At 40.2% G+C, this 18,450-nt stretch overlaps 1 protein-coding gene across 1 annotated transcript; it reads left to right on the forward strand.

Annotated features, from left to right (window-relative positions):
• Positions 1-8,127: 8,127 nt before the first annotated feature.
• On the forward strand, positions 8,128-9,312 carry TENT5D (terminal nucleotidyltransferase 5D; the record flags this gene model as incomplete). Its single annotated transcript, XM_079541887.1, has 1 exon — positions 8,128-9,312. Exon 1 carries the CDS (start codon positions 8,137-8,139, stop codon positions 9,310-9,312), a length of 1,176 nt encoding a protein of 391 aa, XP_079398013.1. The 5' UTR covers positions 8,128-8,136.
• Between the last annotated feature and the right edge of the window lie 9,138 nt (positions 9,313-18,450).

Genomic DNA, 18,450 nt, shown 5'->3' on the forward strand with positions numbered 1-18,450 from the left:
ATTAGAGTGCATTAACTAAAAAAAGAACATAGCTGTAAAATTTGAACATCGTATTGATTGTAGTTTCTTTATGTTGTGTGAGTGCTCACAAAGAATTAGCACATCCTTTTTTTCCTAAACGAGATAATTTTGTAGCTCCAAAAACTTTATTTCAGTACATATTAACAAGAACAAAAAAAGTTTCCCTCCATAGAGCATTACAAACTGGTACAACAGATGTCAATTTATGTCAGCATCAGCCGATTTTCTTCTCCATTACCCTTTCTGCTGGATCTTTGCTTATTTAGCAGGTCCCAGCTTTTTGACATCCAATGTCATGTCGAATGTTTTTTCACATTTAGTGAAAGCTTATAGAAAGCTTGACTCAGCCTGTCTCAAAAGTTGGTGTCGTCATCTACATGATGGTCATTATGCATTATTGATAGTGATGGAAAAGTCATGAATACACACATCTTTGCTGCAGGGCTCAAGCCTTTTTCTTTGGTTGATCATTGTTTTATTCTCTCTCTGCGTTTTAATAACAGTGTCGACAGAGACTTTTCATTCTGCCTTCACCATGGAAGAGCATCAGTTTCCTGGTGCTGCTGCTGCAGATACAATCCTTTGCCCGATGTTGTATGTGGTTTCTACTTTATCACGTAACTCTGGAAAACATTTTGGTTATCAAAAAGTGATTTTCTAGGGCAATGCAAGCTCTTACTGATGCAACATTAAGAATAATTTTTGTACAGCAAGTGCTTTAAGTTAATAAATAATTCATGTATTTCCCCCAGTGTTACAGTGTAACTCATAAAATTGGGAAAAGAACATTGAAAAGAAATCCCACTACTGCATTATATAGTCAGAGAACAGGTTTCTAATATAACTGTGGAAATTAATCCATAAAAATATGAATTAAATTTACACATCGACATTGTAAGCACAAATAGCAATAAAAACAAACAGTTGGAGATACAGTTATCTTTGACTAGGACCCATATCCTACCTTACAAGTTAGCTGATACGTGTTCTTTGGAGGATGCCAGCCAAACCAGGTTCAGGACACAGGAGTTTCTTCCAAATCAATTTAAGCTCAGAATTTACTGCAGCAGTCATAAACAGCCTGTATTCCAAGGGACCCTGAAATGCTCAGCAAATCAACAGGGAGACAGCACAGAGTTCGTGTTTTCCGCCATAAAATGAAAACAGTTCTGGAGCGAAACAGGGTGATTGCTTAATGGCAAACACTTCTATAAAATATGCAGAGTACAGCAGGGGTGATGCTGAAAGGTCTTTGTGGAACACAAGCACATTTGTCTTTGGCTTTCTGGCTCACCCCACAGAAGCCTCTCCAAATGCCTTGTGCTACAGAAAACACTATCAAAAACCAGCCTGATGCATCAATGGCTCAGTACTGATTCAGAAAACAAAAATGCATTTCATTGATTGAATCAACCAAGTACAGCTTCTAGCAAGGTACAGCATTTTCTGGTACATTCAATAAAAAGAATTCTGTCCAATGTACTGTGCATGTTGTGCTGGAATCCCCTCAAAACAGACCTGACCTCAAGCCCAGTGGCATCCTCTGATGCTCTCAAAACCAGGGCCATTCCACCAGACAGGCTCTTTATGACTTGTTTAGTCTCTCTTGGTGTAGAAGATGGGAGGAAACCCCTTTGATAAAATTTCTGAGGAAAGCCTAGACTTTGTGATGCCTTTAATCTTCAAAAAGCAGCCTAAATCTGGGACTGCAGTGGCGCTCTGCAGCTCATCCCTCCCTCTCTGGCATTTGAAGAGGAGAGACAATTACAAAGATAGTTAATAGATGGACTGCTTCACTCCTTACCTTGCCTGCTTTTGCTGCAGTTTAGTCATCACAATAGTTTTTTTGGTAAGTGAGCTTCAGATTGAGTCACTGGTATCTAGAATGAATAAATAGATTTTGGTATTAGTCTGGAGGGCTTTGCAGAGCAATCAGATGTTGCATGGGGAGCTGGCAAGCAGGAAGGGCAGGCAAGCATCCCTTGGCCCCTGGCTCTCAGTCCTGCAGAACTGGGCACTGCTGAGTGCTGGGAGCCCATGACGCAGAGCCATGCACTGTCATTATATACTTCAGCTCATTATGCACAGAGACACTAGAGGAAGAGACTTGGAAATGAATTTGTTAGTACGTGTCATCACCATCCACATTTGGAATTCAAGGGCAGGAAAAATATTATACCAGAGATAAAATAATAAAATTGTTGATAAATTCTTTTATTTCTTCAGTTAGAAAAAAAAATCTGGAAACCTTGAGCAGGGAATAATGAAATTGTACACTTTTTCCTGTAACGACTGAGCCAGTAAAAGGCAGTCATTGAAAATAAGGTCCCTACAGCCAAAGCATTTCATCAGTCTCAGCTGCTGTTTTTATGAATGTATTGTATAAAAATGGGTCTTTTACAAATTGTATAAAAGTCTGTCACTCCTTCCCCTATACATCACCAGGGAAGCCATCAATTTTACTTTAGCATCAATCTATCACAGTGATATGCCCATTAACGGATATCATATATCCATTAAATCTTTCACCTTCACACAGAAAGGAATAACAATAACTCATTGTTAAAAAGACTAAATTTTGTATTTTTTTTAAGTGAATGGCTATATATTAGTCTGACTTTCCCTCCAGAAGGCCAGACTGCACATGCTGAGACTCTTCTACCTCTTTTCCTTGCCAAGATTGCCTTCTTCACTCTCAGCCTAAACAGACATCAGCACTTGCTAGACAAACCCCTGCATTCCCAGCTGCAAACATTAGCTAACACTGCATGGACCAGGGTAGCAACACAGGGAACACAGAGTCATTCAGTCAGCAGCTTATCATGAGTTGGAAAGCATATGAGAGCTGCAGATAAGTCCTGGCACAGCAAGGACTGCATGAGGAAACAGAGTCCTAGGCTGTTGGCAGCGTATATAGCATGTTCAGTGATGAAGATGCAATTGCTATAGCATGGCAGAAAAGAACCACCATAATGTTCTTAATAAAGCGAATGCTATAGTCCATACCTTCCTGGCTATTATTTCAGCTTTTCTTGCAGATTATGCATATATTTACACTCAAATCATACTTTCTAAGTTTCATTTACTCAGAAACAAGTATACTTCCAGCCTAAAAAATGAGATTGTGAAGCATAACTCAGCAATGGGGAGTAAGTTCACACCCGCATGAAGTTGTATGCTGGATGGGTGCTCCTTGGCATAAAGAACCTTCTGTAGTTGCTCTGAACTCTGTGGGATTGGACACTGAGATGGGGGTTCTTTGAATGAAGGTTTACAAAAGGTTGCCTTGCTGTCAATATATCTTTGAAAGTAGAAACAAATACAAAGAAGCGCCTTTGTGATCGCATGCAATTATTTACAGAAATAGCTACAATTCCTGCTTAGCCAGTCAAAGGCCATTCAGTGCATGGAAATTCCAGCAATAGACTGAATACTGGGCTTACTGTAAATGAACCAACAGCCCAGTCTGCCAAGAAATAAGACCTTCCCATCATCTGTACACATTTTTAGGAAGCATTTGAAGCAATTTCACAATTTCTTATATTTAATTTTGCTGAGTTGTTATTAGTTCCAATTTTTTTTGTATGAATCCACCGTCTCTTCTAATTTGCATGTCTGTCAGTAATGTTAAATACTTTTTCTTAATCCCTTAGGGAAAATAGCAGGTTGTTATTAACATCCTTTGAGAAGACTAAGTATGACCAGAGACTTTTTGAGCACTTCTGTGCCTTGCCACTGCTTTTACCTTATCATTTCTGACTTAAAAGGCTATTGTTACGACTGTGGGACCACCAAGTCATAATGCATGATTTATTATGTGCAGCAGGTGACTTGTAGTTAACATTTATCTCAAAAAGGATGTTATTGTTTGTTTTTGTGTTTTTTTTCCATGTAGCTTTCCCTGGGAGGTTCGTGTTTTTAGCAGTGACAAGATGACAATCCGTATTTTTACCCAAGGATCCAGTGAGTCATCCTATTAGCTCTGCTGAAATACATGCTTGCCAATCGTCCTGCCACGGTAAGCCTGAGACTCTGAATTCTCTTCATAAACATTATTCAGAAATTAGCTCATAGGATGCATTCAGTAGTACAAATTACCTTTTCGTAAAGTAGTAACTTTCTCAGTGATGACCACAGCCCAAAATAGACCAAATATTACCACCACTATTTTCAGTTATTAAAGTAGTTTAGAGCAAATGAGAAAACTGAATATACCTCATACCATGTTATTTAAGAGGACATGCATTGTTTGAACCTGGAGACCGTGTAAGGAGGAACCTTGTGTGCTGTGGGAACTGATGAAAAAGCGCAGCATGTCTGTTCTTGAAAATGCTGCCCCATGGTATCCACATGCAGCCGAGAGCAAACACACTGTGAGTCATGATGAAAAAATTCAGCATCCAAAAAACCCTAATCTCCAGGATGAAATCATACGGATTATGTATTAGTATCAATTGCCCACAGTAAACTCCTTATTTATTCTTCCTTTCTAAGAACTCCAAAACCAGCAAGCCAGTATCCTGCAATGTTTCAGCAGAGGTATAGGCTGCTCAATTCCTTTTCCCAGCTTTGTTCTGCAGAAGAGTTTGGCTGCTCTTGTGCTGTACTGTCTACAGATCAGTTTAGTTTGGGAGAAGGGGTGATCCAGGCTGGTACATGGCTGTGTTGGGTATCTTTCTTGCTTGGGTTGTGCTGGAGAAAAGGCAGTACACACTTTTGTTGATAATGTCTCTGTTTCCCTTCTCCTTTTGCTTGTTCTGCCCTTAAAGGTGATATTTTATGGCATAGTCCAAGCAAACTGCTTTCTACTCAAGCCTATTTTGCACACCATGCAGCCTTATCTCACCAGAGAACAGCATATGGCCTTGAGTTATTATTTGTTATTTCAGGGTAACTAGATGGTAACTGTACTGAAAACTTATGGCAAATCATGCGTTATCTCACAATAACAGGAAAAATAAACAGTATCTTCACTGTATGCATTAACAGTAATGGAAGGAAAAACTCATGAAAAACCCTGTCCATCTAGTTTAAATGTGTTCACATTGAAGATGCCCCAGGTGTTTTACTGCTTCTGAATCTCTCATGTGCATTCAAATTATGCCCAGACCTCCTTCCACATTCAACATTCTTGCCTTCAGAGCTAAAGCCAGCTGCAGTCCTGAAGCCACTACGTATGTAAAACACTTGAAAATGTCCAGCTTATTAGAGAACTGTGCTGCTGAATTAAAATAAAGCTTTAGCACGATATCATAGAAATAATTAATGATGCATATAATGTGTATGGAGTAAAAGCAATACCGAGTTCTTGGGGGACAACTGCAATAGCTACTTTCAGCATCTCTGGAGTAAATCCCAAAATGGCAGGATGCGAAGCTACTACAGCTGGCAAGATATCTTACTTGATTTCTAAAAGGTCCCTTAGCAACTGGCTTCAGGTGCAGACAAAGGTAAAGGCAACTGGAGTGTTAAAGTATTCCAGATAATTGCTGTAGAACAGACAAACTGGGCAGTAGATGAAATCAAAGGGAAGAGACTGGAGCTAACACAGCTGCACAAGAACTATTTCAGATGTATTCTGCTTGACAATGCCAGCATATTGCAAACCCTTTGAAAATATACTGAAGCAATGTTGTAGAGCACATAAAAAGAGATTCTTAAACAGCTTTCTGGTAAAATATAAGCTAAATTTGATGAGACTGTCCTCTAGACTGCATCTGTTTCCATGAAAATTCTGTGCAGCATTAAAGTTATCATTACTCTGGCAGACTTTCCTGATAGAGCTGTAAAGCCAGATATAGTCCTATTATTTTTTTTATGAAGCTGGCATATGGCAGAATGCTAAGAGTTGGTTAGCTAAATCTTTTATCACTGTGAAACCAAACTCATAGTTGTTTGGTCCAAAGATTTTAAATTGGTCAAAATTCAGGGTCCAATGCAGTATATAGTAAAAGTATAAATCCCATAAACAAACAAACAAAACCTAAAAAAGTCCCTAGAAGAGAATTTCAATAAGTTCCAAATGCTGATGAGGTAAGAAGGAAAGATAACACTTTTCGATACACAATCGGAAGGCTATTTGTTCTCTTCGCTGTCGCAGTGCTAGTGTTTATGCAGCCTTCCATTTGCCCATGGATGGACTTCAAGATGGAACTCTGGATATAAAGCATACGAAATGCTTCCAGCTATTCACATGGAAGAAGTCGCAGAAAGGTTGTTCTTTGGCAGGGAGCAACAGGCCAGGCCTAAGGAAGACAGGTGCGGCAGGGTGACAACTCTCAGCGCCACACACAGAATCACCCAAATGGCACAGCTGCTGGCAATGGGGCATGAGATACATCAGCCTCCCAGGATCATTCTCCCTAGCAGACATCACCAGTTCCCAGTTTCCATGCAGTCATAGCTGAGAATGAAGCTGCCATTCAGTCTCCATTCCCACGAACCCAGCGCTCCTTCCCACCCTCCTCATTGTACAGGGCTTCCAGTGAGCTGCCTTCTCATTTCTCACCATCTCGCTCGCTTTACGCTAGTGAAGTGCTTTAATTAGTGCTTTGACTAATTATGGTCTTAAGATTTCTGCTGATTTATTGCTTCTGAGTTTTACTTGTATTCATAATAACTCCTGACATTAGGTTGAACACCTCAGTAAATAAATTTGCCACTAGTTAAGAAATAAGGCTCCTAATGACTATAAAATAGCCTGGAAATTGTTCTTGTTCCCTAACAAGATTAAGGGAAAGAACAAGAGAAAATCCTTCTAAGAACGTGCAGAGTTATGCACTGTTACAAACTGTAAGAAAATTATACAATTAAAAGAAAACCCAAACTTATCCAGGTCTGTCTGTAAATTAATTATGTTCTTGAAAACATAATTCCATTTTTTTCTGAGACATTTTCCTGTCAAATCAGAAGGCACCATTTCAGCTCTGGACTCCTAGCATTTTTTGTAAAAGATTTCTCAGACATAAATGTTGAGGCTCTGAACTGACAAACCATCAGCAGATTCTCCAGGAGTCACTTTAGATGAACGAAATTTTAAGGTGCTGCTCTTAGAGGACTGGAAGCGATCCAATTTCTCTTTGATGCAAAAGAACTATTCAGTGACATTACCTTCGACAGCAAAGTCATTTTTAAATCTTAGTAAATAACAATGAGATCTAAAATAACTAATAACATGTAAAAATAAAGGATGGATTTCCAATCCTACTTAGGGGCTTCCATCTTCCAGCTTTCCAAAAGTGTTTTAAGCGGGTTCCTCTGCTAAAGGAAGGGGTTTGAACATTCTCTTCTCAAAGCCCTTTATTTTTTTTAATCACAGCATTAACCTTGGAAAGCTTTATCCTTTATCTTCTAGGCAGATTTCTTTGCTGGCTCTGTTGAGAAGTTTTAGGGTATCAGTGCAGACTGGAAGGGGTTTTCTTTTCAGCATTGCAAACCCTAACTTGGAGCACTGATTCCTGATTGCTGTTGGACAGTTATTGGAACAGGAGCAAAATAGTTTGCTTCAGAAATATAAAGGAAGCAACTGCACAGTTGTTGGATATCCAATTTTAAATTGTCAGAATTGGTATTAAAGGATGCATGCATATAGATAACCCACAGAGACCAAAGTACATTCAAGGCATTTGACTGGGTAAACAACGAGCATGTTGCATCATCTTTATTTTTTTCATTGTGCAAGTGAATGAAGATGCAAAGAACATTCTAGACAGGACAGAAATAACTCAATTTGCTCATTTTAGCTCAGTGAAATTTGGAGTTTCATTACAACCAGCAAATATTTCGTGTTATTAACCTTTGAGTAGTTTTAAATGAAATCTGTACGGTTTACTGCACTGGCTTTGACTTATTATATAATAGCACAACAGTTTCTCCGCAGGACTAAAACCTGAACTGCATTAAAATTCAATTAAAAGCCTGTGAGAAGTGCAGTGGTTCACTCAGAAAGTTAATTCGGATTGTGTCTCTGTGTAAAAGGAACTGCTTTGTCACTGCACAGAGGAACCAAGATGTTTTTGTCATTGCAGAGTGAAATGCAGACCCTCTTGTATTTGAGTACATTCTAATGTTTTTCTCTAATTTCTGTTTCTCCATAGTTAGCCAACCTACATCACAATGACTGAGGACTTAGACCACAGGTTCAGTAGTCTCACTTGGGATCAGATTAAAATCCTGGATCAAGTTTTAGCAGAGGTAATACCCATTCATGGAAGAGGGAATTTTCCAACACTGGAAGTAAAACCAAAGGATATAATTCGTGTGGTTAAGGAGCAGCTCATTGAAAAGCAAATCAACATACGAGATATCCGCCTGAATGGTTCAACAGCTAGCCACATCCTAGTGAAGCAGAATGGAACAAGTTATAAGGACCTAGACATCATTTTCGGGGTGGAACTTCCAAGCGAGCTTGAGTTTCAGGTTGTTAAGGAGGCAGTTCTTAATTGCCTATTAGACTTTTTGCCAAAATGTGTTAATAAGGAAAAAATCACTGCCCAGACTATGAAAGATGCCTACGTGCAGAAGATGGTCAAAGTCTCCACCGATCACGATCGCTGGAGCCTCATCTCACTGTCAAACAACAGCGGCAAGAACGTGGAGTTAAAGTTTGTCAATTCGCTCAGGCGACAGTTTGAGTTCAGTGTGGACTCCTTCCAAATCGTGCTGGACTCCATCTTAAATGTTTACAGAGAAACAGACTGCAAACTGACAGAAGACTCTCACCCCACTATTATTGCGGAGAGTATGTATGGAGACTTCAATGAAGCAATGGACCATTTAAAATACAAACTGATTTCCACGAGGAACCCTGAGGAAATCAGAGGAGGTGGCCTTCTGAAGTACAGCAATCTCCTGGTTCGTGACTTTAAGCCAGCAGATGAGGCTGAAATTAAATCTCTGGAACGTTACATGTGCTCCAGATTCTTCATTGATTTTCCAGATGTTGCTGAGCAGCAAAGGAAAATTGAGTCATATCTGCGCAACCACTTCATCGGGGAAGAAAAAAGCAAGTATGACTACTTGATGACTCTGCGTGGAGTTGTAAATGAGAGCACAGTCTGTCTCATGGGACATGAGCGAAGACAAACTCTGAATATGATTACGATTTTGGCTTTAAAAGTTCTCGGAGAACAAAATATTATCCCAAACGCAGCTAATGTAACATGTTATTATCAGCCTGCTCCTTATATCAGTGACAGAAACTTCAGCAATTATTACATTGCTCATGGACAACCACCTATCATCTACCAGCCATACCCATTTCACATACAAATGCAAAGTGGCATGGTTTAGGAACACGGTAACCTTCTCAGCACTCGCACCCCTCTCTTCCTACTTCTCTCCGTAATAAAGGCCTCATTCAACCAAGTTTTATTATAACTTTTGATTTGAAGACATATTTTTGTGCAAGTTGCCAAAGTTATTTGGTCATTGTCTCAAACACCTTTAAGCAGATCACAAGAAAAATGTTTCTCGTTATTCACGGTGATATATTTATGTCTCCCACTTGTGTTTGGATGAAAAGAGAAGGATATAAATTATTCTAATTCTATAAGATGAAATGCACTAAGTTCTGGGTTCTAATAAATTCTTAATCAAAATTTTGAAAGTGTAAAATTAAGCTAATCAGATACCTCTCAGTAGAAATGCCTAATTCTAGAATTGCTGGTGTTCTGGGTACTTTACACTAGAGCATCCAACAGTTATACCCATGCAGGTTCCAACACCACTTATTTAAAGCATCTTTTGAAAATGCACAACAAGGGACTGTTTCTGGATGCACTGAGTGCACTCTGTAAGCTATACCTGGTCATTTCCATCAGAGATATGAGGTCCCTTCCCCACTCCTCAGTAGGGTTTGGGATGAAATATCCCTACCACGAGCAGAATCAGACTTTTTGGGTATCCAAAATTGCTGCTGATCTGAGTGATTTTGCTACTTAAGAGTTGAACCCCAGGTTCTGACTCACAGGTAATAAAAGAGATAGTACTATTCTGATTAGATTAGCCCTGAACAATAAGGTAACAGAGTGAGAAAGAAGGTGAAAATTGAGCACACAGGGCTTGCTTTCTATTGCTAATTTGTTATTGATCAGAGATGCTTCAATGCATAATAAACAGAGTCAGGGGAAAAGAAAGAACAGCCCAGGACTACGTTGTTTTTAGGTGAATTAAAACAAACCCTTGGCAGTAGCATCAGAACAAAAAGTTTTATAATGGTAGTGTCACGTCAGCTTCCTTACCTGCACTCATACCCCGGTAGCAAATGAAGAATTCTCTTATGTTCAGGAAGCATTGCAAATTTCCATGTGTGTTTACCAAAGATAAGTTTTAAACATGTCACATAAGTGCCTCCCTGTGCCAGTTGCTCTGTGAAAGTTAGAATGCTGTCTGCAGGTGTGCCAGAGAGCTCCTGAATGATAAGAAGGGAAAGAAAAGTATATAGCCTTTGTAGCCTTAGTATGAGCAGGTTTGGAACAGAGGGTGCTGAGGTTGCTCTCTCCAAAACACCTCCAGTTTAGCTGCTGAATGAGGTACAGAAGTGATGGAAAAGGGAATGAAGGGATGCAGTTGTAAAATCAGAACAGTCAACTGGAAATGCAAGCAACAGAGTTTTGTACATCTGATGCTTAACATGTCACTGTGTCACATTGGCATTCATTACTGGTTCATTTTGTGTCCTCCTCATTTTTAAAAGCATTGAGTACATTTTATCTATTTACAACAAGTGTCAGGTGTTAGAAATTTCTACTTGGAAAAGAACATCTGATCTATTTTACACAAAAGTATGTTACATACAAACATTTAAAACATCTGCAGGATGTGTAAGGTCTGTGATGTTCTACTTACCAGTGAAATGTAGCTTCCCCATCATATGCCTGTACAGTAGAACAAAGAGCTTTTTAAAGACAACTTTGTTGACCATCATCACTACAGTTCATCCTTTTCTGTAAAATACAGTGCAAAAAACATAGTGCAGAGTAATAAATTAGAAGTGCAACATTAAGATAGTACACTGATCTACTTGAAAGTTGATTCAATTGGTGATTTTTCCTTGAATTATTTTACTGCTATTTTCCCTGATTACTCAAGTCCAATTCCACATCTAAAAGCACAGTTTATTTCACTTCCACTAGTATCTTTTCCACTGATTAAACTATATTTCATAAAATAGGCAATTCTAATTGCTACATTATCAAATGTGATAATGCTATGAAAAGATTCCCTGCCAGAAGCAAAATGGAGTGAGACACGGTGCATTTTTTTCTTAACTGGGTTGTTTATTTCATAGAGTGCACCTTTAAATTTAGTTTGATATTTTCCAAACTAAATAGCACTGTGAATTTTTGTAAGAGCCTTGTTTAGGTTGTGCCCCTGTTTGTGCTTGCTCAGCACATACTCTCCGCAGGGCCAGGAGCTGCAAGCTGGGCTGTGCACAGCTGGGACACCCAGACAAACCTGCAGGAGTCAGGCAACCCAGCGCCTTCATTGGCTCTTGCACTCCCTGAGTTTGCTCGACTTAGCCCAGCTCCATTGACCTGTGATCATAATGTAACGTTGCTACAGCAACTTGTTACTCCTCCTCTCCTGATTCTCTCACTTCCTGGGAGGACAAATGGGTCGAATGCCTCAAGAACCAGAAAGCAGGTCAACTAAGAAGGGGGTGTTCTCAATATACTGGGTATATCCCATGATCCACTACCTGGAGAAATATTTCAAGAAATTGTGTTTGTTGGTTTTTCGTTTTGTTTTAAACCAAGTGGAAATGTGTATCCCCCTGCAGGAAGGACTACAATTCTGTTTTGAATCACACATGCAAAATGATGAACTCTGGACTTGTATGAACCAGCCTGTCCACTTGTACAGCAACTGCTCATTCAAATATATATATTTCACTATCTTACATCTTTGTTTATAGATCCAGGTTAGATAAGTTAGGACTCAGCCAAAGTCCACTGAGCTAGAGGGGAGGATCCAGCTAACTCCAATGGACTTCGGGTGAGACCCCAAAAAGTGCAAAGGATTTCTGTGAGTACCTAAAGGTACAAAGACATCAATATGCAAAAATGTCTCAGGTATAAATAAACCCTTTAACTTTATTGAAAAAGACTTGTATTTCTTACCTACAGGTAGTTCCATTTTGAAGCTTCAGCAAGGTTTGCGATTTTATATATATTACATATATAAAATCTCACGTGTCTACACATGTACAGGTCATTAACAATATCTGATGTTGTCTTTTAAATATTTCCTTCCAAATGCTGAAGGAGATCTGGCAGCAGAGTTTGAAATGGAGGTGGTTTTTAAGGCAGTATTGATTCCGTAAAACTATTTTAGAACAGAGATGAAGTTGTATAGACCGCTGCTTGCAAAGCACTGATAACAATATGTAAAACGTAATACTTTCACCTCTACTCCAGCTGTTACCTATTTCACTATGTGCAAATCTACAAAGAATTGAGAGGGTCTTCTCAGCACCAGTATCCTAATCTTCACATTTACAATATATCATGTTGTTATGATCTGTTCAATCATTACTATACCTGGAAATTGTAAGGTTGATTTTATTTAATCACAGAACTTCTCAAGGTTTACAGCTTACAGTAATCTAATGTTGTCAGGATGTAATTGTTGAAGTTTTAAGTGCTTTCCTAAAAAAAGTAATTTGAATTTTGTGTTATGTTGTAAAAGGTCCATTTGATGCATATACTTTATGGTAGTTCCTTTCAAATGTAATTTGTGAGCTTTATACTCCACATATTACAGAGGTTTTTGTGATGGATAAAAGAAATGTAAAACTGTCCTTGCTCAAGCTGTTATATTGTCTGTTGTGTTACACTGATCCTGTAAAATAATGGATCCAATTTACCACTGTGCCACTTTGATTTTTTAGCTATGTAATTTGACTTATGTTAGGAGTTATGTCAACATAAACTTGGATCTGGAGTTACACAGGGGGTATCCAACACGATGTTTGGAAATACCTGGAGAAAGAACAGCACTGAGTTCAGACAAGTCGGAATAACTGGGATTCTAATGGTCAGTTTTTGTTTGATATATTTTCCTTTTGTCTAAAGAAATGGGAGGATATACAGAAACAAAGCTGTAAGAGGTATTTCACATAATGTGCCATCTGAAGCTGTTTAAAAAACCATTGTAACGCTAAAAATGTGTACTGATCACACAGATCTGTAGGCCATTAGTCCACAGTGTTGACTAGTGCCTTTGGGTATTCGGGAAGCAATCATTAAAATAACTTTCTTGTTAAATGAATGGTTTGCTTGTAATATACTCACTATTCTGTCTGGATGTCAGCCCAAATTTGCCGACTTCTTGCTGGGGATGTCAGGCAGCCAGACCGGAGCATCGTGACTGCAAGTGGGAAAGGTTTGGTTACGGTTTGTTGGGTCAGTAAGCTGCAGACTCAGAGCTAGCAGCAATCCGGCTGTCAGACAGTTAAGGCTATATTCAGATGCTCATAAACATCTGTGATACATTTCAGTGCCTCCACACTAGTTTGTCGAACAGGCTTGTGTCACATTTTAAGTGCCTAGTTATACATTTATGTAATAAAGACGACTGTCTGCTGGGTAAATAAAATGAATACTTAACTTGACAAATTATTTGGCTCTACACGTGCATAAGAATACATTTTACTTACTCTGAATGCACATTCACATAAATCTGAACACATTTATCCAGGCTGAAAGACCGCTATTGAGTATGAGCACTGACTTGTGCTGGTGGCTTTGGGAAATGGTCAGAGAAAGTCCTACACATTCCGGGTTTTCTGAGGGGCAGCATCTTGGGCTGGGTTCTGAACTACTGATTATTAAATTCTAGATTTTTGTAGAAAGAACCAAGTCAATGCTGCTCTTTCTACCTTGGGTTAGACCCTACATGCTCTCTCGGTGCCTTACAGCAGAGAAGAACAAGCATTCAGAGGTTTCAGCCTGGTATTAGAGGTCAGAGATCCCAGATTTAGGTATTAATTGCATTTTGTCCCCTTACAGTGCCAGCCATGCAGTACTAAGAGATGCTGCTTGGGTTCACATACAGTAATAATGAGCCCATTTGGTGGAAGCAGGGAGAACAGAAGCAGCAGGGGATTTGTGCTTTTGTTCCTTTCTCCCCAGGTTCAAAACATGCTGTCCTCTTTCACAGGGGAACAGAGAAGCTTTTGTAAGTCTCCACCTCCCCATTTTTCAACCAGAAATAGCCATTTAATCATAAACTTCATTTCCTAACCATTGCTTTTCTTTTATGCAGCCATCTTTTTAATGGTCTCTCTCAATAAAAAAGGTAAGTGGGAAATGGGAAGGCAGTCTACACAGGGGATTTCTTTTCCTCAGATATTCACCACACACTTTCCTAAGGAGTTCAAAATCTAAAGCAATGCACAAAGGTAATGGAGGGCTGCTTTGTTTTCTGATCTCTGCTTCCCTGTTTTTCCTACTCTATCAGTCTCTATCACTAAGACCTATTTCGTAAGCAAGTGACTTTCTTAATGGCTGCTTCCATATTCAACTCCATTTCATCTTGCACCATTGCAGAACCTGTGTTTCTGAAATCACAATTAGTTACCATGGAAAGCAATTCAACAGCATAATAAATAGCCACTCACTCAGCTATGTATTAGAAAATAAAAATACATGTCCTCTGGAGAACTGGATTGAGATCGTATGCATATATGTTATCATATGCATACTTGCATGTATGGGCAAATATGAACTCATTGGAAAATACAATTTCATACTCTATTTTTTTTGTATGCTGGTTGCATGCGAATATGAACAGAAGAGCAAACCCAGCAGAGATGCAGCCTCACAAACTTTGCCTTCCACTAGGTCCTTTTCCCCATCCTGTATTGCATTACCCTGAAGATATTCTCACCCTGAGCCTCCAGGCTGTGCTGGGAGCTGCCTCCGCGCCCATCAGTTCTTCCCCAGTGTTTTACCACTTCCTGACAGTAAGCTGCAGCTGCAGCTCATAGAGTAGCCTGAAGGATAAAAATTGATGCAGGAGTATCTCTCTTCTCATTGTATTGCCTGCTTATCCCCAACAGTTCCCAGGTAATGAGATTTACCAGTGAAGGGTCTGGATTCATTACCCGCCTCAAACAGTTCATGTACTCCCATCAGATTGGAACAAAGAGCATCGAACTCCTCCTATTAAAGCACCAACAACTTTTCACTTTTTCAGAAGTCAATTAAACTGTAAGTTACAGCCCAAACATTCAGTAGCATTTTCAACCAAAAGAGGCATAAGAAACTGTGCTGCTGTGGGATTCAGTAGTGTGCAATAAAGAGAGCTGATCTGGTGCCAGCCTCTAAATTACCCATTGATTATCCCTTTCATTAAATAACACATTCAGTCAATGAATTCTCAACCCTTATTGTAGGAAACAAGCTTACCAGGTGCATTTCCAGCCAGTGCATGCCTATAGGCAGAGACATCAGGGTGCAGCAGATGTGACCTTCAGAGCCCATGTGGGAACAGCTCCTCACCACCCCCTTGTCCTCACAAAAAAAGGATTACAGAAGAAAAGCCACAAGATTTGTGGGACAAGCAAGTTTTCGGCAAAAGTTTGTCTCCCCATTAAGGTATTAAGCCAGACTATAAAGCAGCACTACAACGTTTTTTGGTTTTTAGTTTGTCGTGAAAGTTGTTTTGTTCTTTCTCAACTTTCTCAACCAGTGCTTTGTCTTGCTTTTAACATCTTCAGTTTGAAAGTTGTATTTTCCCATATTTTGGTTGCTTTTCACCTGCTTTGCTTCTGGCATTTGTTTTCTTTCACGCTTATCCTGCTCCTGCAAATCCCATTTTGCACTGGCGTGTCATTGCACCACTGCAGTGACAATCCTATGGGGAACCCCATGCACACAATGCAATTCAACATTCAGGAAATTTAAGAAGCTTATTACTCTCTCCTATAAGTGATAAATAGCAGAACACAAATTCTAAGGGCTTCCGTGGTGATCTGGACTTGCAAAGCCATGCATTAGTAAACATGTGCTTGTGATGAACAACAAAAGCTTATTTATGATAAAAGCTTATTTATAGAGCGAGGAAGAGGAATGAGATGACCCTTTGGAGCTTCCTCTCTTCTCCTAAAGGAGAAGGGGAATGTTGGTGCTCCCTCAACCTGAAAATGAACAGCCCCCACAAATGAATGTATTGGAGCAGCTGAAGCAAGCCCTCTGCTTTGGCAGAAAACCAAAATAATTGCAAGTGTCAACTTCTTCAAAACACAGCAAAATGAGTGGATGCAAGTGCTGTTCGCTAGTGGTTAGCTTTCTTCCCAGTGCCACACTGTTGTAAAACACAGATATTCCCCAAAGCAAGATGTCAGAAATCAGCAGCACCAATCCACAACAAATGTTGATCGCTCTGTGGTTTAGGAGAAGTACTATACCCATGGTGTTTCCCATCTGGGTAAATCAATGGTTTTCAATGGGTGGTGTTCTGGGCAACTCTGGAAGTGAGAACTGAGGTCTGGGTTTCCACCCATAGAGAAAAAGAGCTGCTGACCAAGCCCCTGGCATGTTTATGTCACATATCTGTGGGAAGCCAAGGAGGAAGGACCTCAGCTTGGCCCCACATTCACTTTTCTCCATAGCTGGAGAATGGGATGGGCCCTCTACAGGCCTGTGTTCTGAGTGCCAGCTTTACCCATCCAACCAGCACAAACAGCTCTGAGCACCAAGTACTCATCAGGTTTCCTTAAACACAGAGCTACTGGCACATCCCGCTGATCAGGGCAAGATTCAGCCATCTCACTATTGCCAGTGCAGGATGGAAACTTTTGACATTTACACCTTCTGCCCACTGACCATGAACAAACCCCTCTGCCCCGTGCCCCCGGCTCTATGGCAACACCGCTGGACATCATTACTTATGGCTCTTTGGTCACCCTGGAAACAAAGTAGATGCTACCAGACAGGACTTTTAACACAGCTAATTACGCCATTAGTGTCAGTGCCACTTAACAACTGGCATATACATACCTTCCCATGTCCAACACTGGCAACATCTCCATGGGGATGACCCCGCTGTGTGCCACACTGGGGATGTGCACAGGGGGCTCTCATGACCTGGTGGCCAGATGTATCCCTGCTGCTCATCTGTTGGGTGACCCACAGGGATGTCTCACCCCAACTGCTAGCTATTTCAGTAGCAACACATCTCCATGAGCTGAGCCCCTTTCCTTTAGAGTGCCTCACCTCTTTGTGTGGCCCTGAAACACTCTCTGGAGTCATCCTTATTAATATTAAGTTTATGTATTAAGTATATTCCATCTGCAAGTTGCTACAAATTCAGGGAAATGATAGAAAAAAGCTTGGGGTAAAAGTGGTAGATTTTTTTTTTTTTTTTTTTTTTTTAAAGTTTCCCTGGTAAATTCTGCATTTTCTAGAAAAATACTGTTTAGAGGACTAGAAACCAATCATGAATTCAGTTTGATTTTGTAAACACTCTGCCCAAAACATTTCCATCAGCACTCAGCATAATATCTCAGCCTTTCCTTCCCAAAAATTCTCACAACTCAAAATTTACTGACACAAAAGTAATGATTGAATGGTGGGGGGGGAAAAAAAAAAAACAAAACAACAAGAGTGAAGTGGGGGCCAGGGAGAGGCCCTGTCCTCCCAGCCTGTACCAACATGGCATAGGAAGCCTCACAGGTAGAGTCATAACCATCTCTGCATTTCATTCCACTCCGTGCCCTTTGCTCATATGGGCAATGATCAGGGCTGTGAAATCACAGCAACAGTAATGCCTTCATCCTTCTGGGCTCATAACTCCTCTTATTTTCTCTTCAGGTCTACATACCAGGGACCAACCATTACCGGTGGGGTTTCAACAAGTTTAATGAATCATAACCAAGAAAGCTGGCTTTGGTTTCTTCAGTAAGATGGAAACAGCTCCATAGTGAGCCAATAAGTGATCCTTGGAAGGAAAAAAGGATAAACTCCTGTCCAGAGACTGAATGCATCAGCTCTGCAGACCTACCATGGCATTTTGCTGCAAGAAGAGTTTACAGTTGGTTGATGAATTTGAAGTTGGTGGTTGAGTTGTCCATCCCAGGAGAGCTCCACAAGGCCACCAAAAACACACTGCAGGAGCCATCCAGTTTGACACTATGTTGTTCCTCCTCAATTTCCCTCGCCTGGGAAAGAAGGATCACTTTGCTGGCAGATGACAGCCTACATGCATTCAGCTGGGGGCTGCCCTGGTAAAGTGGCACAGCTTTATGGGGAATACGTAAACCAGGGGGAAGATGGATGTTAGGGAGATGGGCTCAAAGCACCAGAGATAAATCTGAGTGCCCAGTTGATGGCTTTTTTTTTTTTTTTTTTTTTTGGAAAGGAAAACAAATTGTGCAATTTTGGAGCAGCAGTAAGGAATTAGTCCCCTGGGGACTAGGGTTTC

Source organism: Tetrao urogallus (genome assembly GCF_951394365.1).
Source record: "Tetrao urogallus genome assembly, chromosome: 13".
NCBI lineage: Eukaryota > Metazoa > Chordata > Aves > Galliformes > Phasianidae > Tetrao > Tetrao urogallus.